A 4,884-nucleotide genomic window follows, 5' to 3' on the forward strand; every position below is an offset into this window, starting at 1 on the left:
TTTGATAATTTTCTTATACCACAAATTCCTTCTCTTTGATGACGAAATTGCTTTAAGTTTCTGAGTTATGACTCAATAGTTTTTTTCAGCTGATGAGAAAAATTACAATACACTATAGAAATTATTTTTATTTAGTTGTAAGTAATTATGATATGGATTTGTTATCCACCCCAAGTCAGTCTTTGAACATGATCAGCTTTCCGCTTAGACGTTTTTATGAATCCCAAATACTCCAACTCTGCTATGGCTTGTGTGAATCGTGCTCTAAATGTTAACTAAGGAATATATTGCTTACTAGTTTTGCTATATAACCTATCTTTCACTGAAAAAAAAATGTTCAAAATCTCCATGGCAAAGATATACATAGAATATACAATAAACATTTCAAGAAATATGAAGTTTTTCAAGTTCACAATGGATCTAATATTTGACTGGAGTTGTAGTTACCACAGTTTAATCCACATAATCTTTCTAAGCGATCAACAAACGTTTTCACAACAATGTTGTCATCTTCAGAAACTAAAAGTTCTAATCAAACCCTTTCTAATACTTAAGCTACCTACAGTTCCTTTAACCAAAGAAAATTTTATGGAAGAAAAATAAAGAATTTCTCAAATCGCGAATGTAAACGGTTTTGTTTGATTCAAAAGTTAATTAACGAACATTAACAAAGAGAATCTCAAAGACAGAACTGTCAACTCAAAAATTAAAATCATTTTCAAAAAATTTAACTTAAGCTTAACTTAGGTTTCAAAACTAATACAAAAATTAAACAAACGTTAGGAAACACTTTTGATGAAATTTCATACAATTTGAAATCAGAATGTATAAAAATTTGCTATTTAGATTTCAATAGTCTATGTAGGATAAATGTTGGTTAATAATCTTTCAAAATTCAAAGAACACATAAAGATAAATCTTAATAAGGCAATGTTTTGAAAACTGGACATACTGTATCCAAAAGTTCGTTAAAACTTCAAAAGTATTTGAATTTAAGTTTTTAAGTACAATGGATGGTATTGAAATGTTCAAAAGATATTTGTCCTAATTTTGATCTAACCCCATTAACAACCCTCTGTTTACGGTTCTCAATGTTAAAGAAAATGCTAGTTTAAGTAGAGACATATTGAGTAACATGATTGGTGATAGGATTAAGTAATAATGGGTGAAGTTTTTCTGATTTCTATCTGGACTCTCCTAAGCCTAGTGAGGGTGGTTTGAGACCCCTGAATAGATATTTCTGTTAATTTTGTTAGTTACTTTTAGTTTCTGAAGATAACAACATTATAGTCAAAATATTTGTTCAAAAATCAAAAAAATTTTGTGGATGAGAGTGGTTCTTTAGTCTTTAAGAAATGGTTTCTGCAAAAAGTTCAATTCAATTTTTCCCAGAAACAGCAAGCTGTCTAAATCTAGATAATATATATTGCAACCAAGCAAACTAATTTGTGAATGATATGTATCAACACAATTAGAAAAGGATACTGCAATTCTGGATTAACACTTCTTTTACAATCATCATCATCTTCATCTGTTGGATCTAGGATACTCAAAAATGCTTGTAGCCAATCATATAAATTAATCATTTTTCCACATTCCAAATGTAATTTATAAGCTATGCATATATCAGGCATGGTTTGCAATATTGCTGCTTCTCTTTTGACCTCACAACAAGCACACTAAAAAAATTCCATTATATTATATAACTTCCTGTTGCATTCAAATTGCAAATTCCTAGTTCACCTGTAAATACGTTTGTGGATCATTCAAAGCTTCATGAATTGCTGACCTATGTGTCCCAATGATTTGATTCTGTATATCAATATCATCAAAAAAGAATATTTCGTGGAAATGTAGGGTATTATATTCAATTAAATATGTTTCAAAAATACAATGCAAATATTTTAGAATTTCATCACGTAATTTCTCATATTTGTTTTTGGATTGATTTAGGGATATGCTCTTCAAGTTCTGAAAAACAATGTTTCAAATCAAAATTCATATTAACTGCATCATGCATCAGTGTAATGTGTACATCAAATAATATTGTATTTGTTTTTATAAAGAATAAATGCATCAAGTAGAAATCAGTAACACTCAAACAATTATCAACTAATTACCTTTTTAAATTCCTGTCTACTAGATGCGCTACCGATTTGTACCTGTTCTTGGAAACTTTGTGTTATGTCCGTGATGGAGTCAATGTCTTTTAATTTTTTTAAGTACTTCTTCAGATCTCCATTAATTTTTTCCACTTCTTCACTGCATATATTGTTAATTGTTTTATTATTTTCCAATAAGTTTGTTATGTCAGTTAATTTCATACAGAATTGATCTCGGGATTGAAAATTTAATAGTTGAAAACACTCATTGAAATGCTGGGATTTAGTTATATTTTTGGTGGTAGCGTATGCATACAATTCTCTTATCTAAAATATCATTCAAATTTTAATAACTGTTATAGCAGAACTGTTTTGGATACACTATGATGAACATTTTCAGGTAAATGTGATTTTTAAATTATATACCTGTTTTCCAAGAGGAGTTTTTGGTAAATCATTCACTAAAACATGTAGACATCTTATGAATAAGTGAAGACAAAATGTATATTTCCTCAGCTTCTCCAACTTTATAAGTACCACATCCCTAAGATAATCATCATCCTGCAAGAGTTTTAATTGATTTTTGTAGGATGATTCTCCTTCAACTAAATCTCGAAATGAATATATATGTCTGAGACTTTCGAAATCCTCATGTGAAAATTGATCGAGAATGTGTTTAAAATTTTTGTTGGTACACAAAGAGAACTCATTTCCCCTACTGAAATGTTCCATCATCGCAAACTGAAAAATTGAATTTAATTTATATTCAGAATTCAAATACAACTCATACTTCAGTTTCAATTTATTACAAACAATTTTTCATAAAAAAAAATTATTTTCATGAATAAAGTTCTGTTGAGTGTTATAGAGGTTTCAAGGGATATTACCCTAAATACAAAAAAAATATAAGGACAAGATGATATTAATGAAAACTATTAACATCTAAAAGCCCCATGTCCATATTTGTTTGGGTCAGTAAATCAATGTATTATCTATACTCACTTTGAAATGCTTAACAAATCCAGTAACAGATAAATTGTAGAATAAGAATATATCTGTGAGTAAGTTGAACACATTTCCACTCAGTGAAAAAGGACAGTGACCAGTGAAAAATACATTTTCCAATATATTATTCAAGTATGCAGTAGATGGTTGAGATGAAAACACCTTTATACTTATTTTTGATGAAACATGATAGGGCAGTGTCCTATGTAGTACATTTAAAGATGTAGCAACGCCAAATATTAGAACAAATGGTATAATGTTAATGTATGAGTGTACAATAGATATGAAATCCTGGATAACATTCTCCTTAAAATTTTCTATATCTGGGATAATCACAACTAATGGCTTGCAGTTTGGGGCCCCTCGTTTAATGAATGAATTTTCATCTGAATAATTTAAAATGGAATTGTTCAAGTATAAATTCTCGTACCAAGCTTGAAGAACTGCAAAAGTACAACAAGACTTTCTAATATAATTACATTCCTCTTCCTCATGATCTTCCTAAAAAAAATACTCTTATAACTATTTGTGATTTTTAATAACAAAAATTCTCTTATAAACTGTATTCATACACTCACATACATATCCTCTATTGTTGCATCTTCATCGTTTAAAAATCCATTTATCATATTTTCTATGAATAGCTTTATACTGCTACAATCTTGGGCATTCTGTACAACACAGTGTGGTGTAACAAACTCCCTTATTTCCCTTGTTAATGCTGAGAATTGAGCATCATGATCCGGCATATTTATGCCTGTGAGCAGAGCAGCAGTTGGAATTTCACTTTGTATTTGATCATAAGTGGATTGTACAAAATTTACTAGATCTCTCAAAGTTGATGAGAAAATTTCAGAGTTCATTAGCTGTAAATATTTTGCCATTACTTCAAAATGATATGAACTAATTAATTACTATACCTATACTTACATAGAGCTTTCCTTCGATGTATTTCCACAAAGAATTATAGCTTTGGTACCATAAATACTCGGAAAAATGGCTTTTTTCCATTTTTTTATTTTTGGAAACTTTTGCTGGTTTCTTGAATCCATTTTTAAAAACAAAGACTCCCTTAAAATCAACATTTCAGAGAATTACTACTCGAAAATGAAATGATCGATGCCTACCTTAGAAACGGAACTTCCTGAATTCATTTTAAATCCTTAACATTCAATTTCAGTTCACAAAAGAAGTATTCAAATACAGAAAATTAATAAATAAATATTAAATCCTAACCTAATTAAAAAAGTTATTGTCATGCGTAATAATTTCCCGCCAAATATTTTGTTGTGTTCCGATTGAACCGATTGTGTATTCTGTGTTCCGAATATTTTTTTATTGAAAAGTTGCACCACCTCAAAGCAGTTCCTAAGAATTAATGACAAATTGACAAAGCATACAAATGCGATATATACAATAATCTTGCTCAGATAATCATAAACTATCAACTGGGTACCTATTATAATGGAAATATATTCCCTATTTTGTTTGGATATGTTGCTTGAATTTACGCTGCATCTTATATGGTGATCAACATGAAATTTTGTATTGAGCTCAAAATTTTGATTATATGTATAGCTAGTTCTACACATCTCAACCTGATTGGGTCTATTATTGTCTCGGAAAGTTTTGAAATAAGCAAGTAAACAAAATTTCGAAGGGCCATATTTACGGAACGGATTTTGCAAATAACGAACTTATTTGAGATCTAAACCTATATTCTAAATTTTCAAGTTTCTAGATCTTTCCGTTAGCAAGTTCACGACCGGCCATACTT

At 29.5% G+C, this 4,884-nt stretch overlaps 1 protein-coding gene across 2 annotated transcripts; it reads right to left on the bottom strand.

Annotated features, from left to right (window-relative positions):
* Positions 1 to 110: 110 nt before the first annotated feature.
* LOC123677536 (origin recognition complex subunit 3) lies at positions 111 to 4,383 on the bottom strand. 2 transcript variants are annotated; one of them, XM_045614107.1, is made up of 9 exons: positions 4,235 to 4,383; positions 4,038 to 4,178; positions 3,686 to 3,973; positions 3,105 to 3,608; positions 2,529 to 2,843; positions 2,121 to 2,429; positions 1,744 to 1,971; positions 1,486 to 1,679; positions 111 to 264 (listed from the first exon to the last, which is right to left on the bottom strand). In XM_045614107.1, exons 1-9 carry the CDS (start codon positions 4,259 to 4,261, stop codon positions 162 to 164), a joined length of 2,109 nt encoding a protein of 702 aa, XP_045470063.1. In that variant the 5' UTR covers positions 4,262 to 4,383; the 3' UTR covers positions 111 to 161. The 2 variants fall into 2 exon arrangements, with proteins under 2 accessions (XP_045470063.1, XP_045470064.1); XM_045614108.1 differs by lacking the exon at positions 4,235 to 4,383 and having other exon boundaries at positions 4,028 to 4,167.
* Between the last annotated feature and the right edge of the window lie 501 nt (positions 4,384 to 4,884).

Source organism: Harmonia axyridis, chromosome 4, assembly GCF_914767665.1.
Source record: "Harmonia axyridis chromosome 4, icHarAxyr1.1, whole genome shotgun sequence".
NCBI classification, from domain to species: domain Eukaryota; kingdom Metazoa; phylum Arthropoda; class Insecta; order Coleoptera; family Coccinellidae; genus Harmonia; species Harmonia axyridis.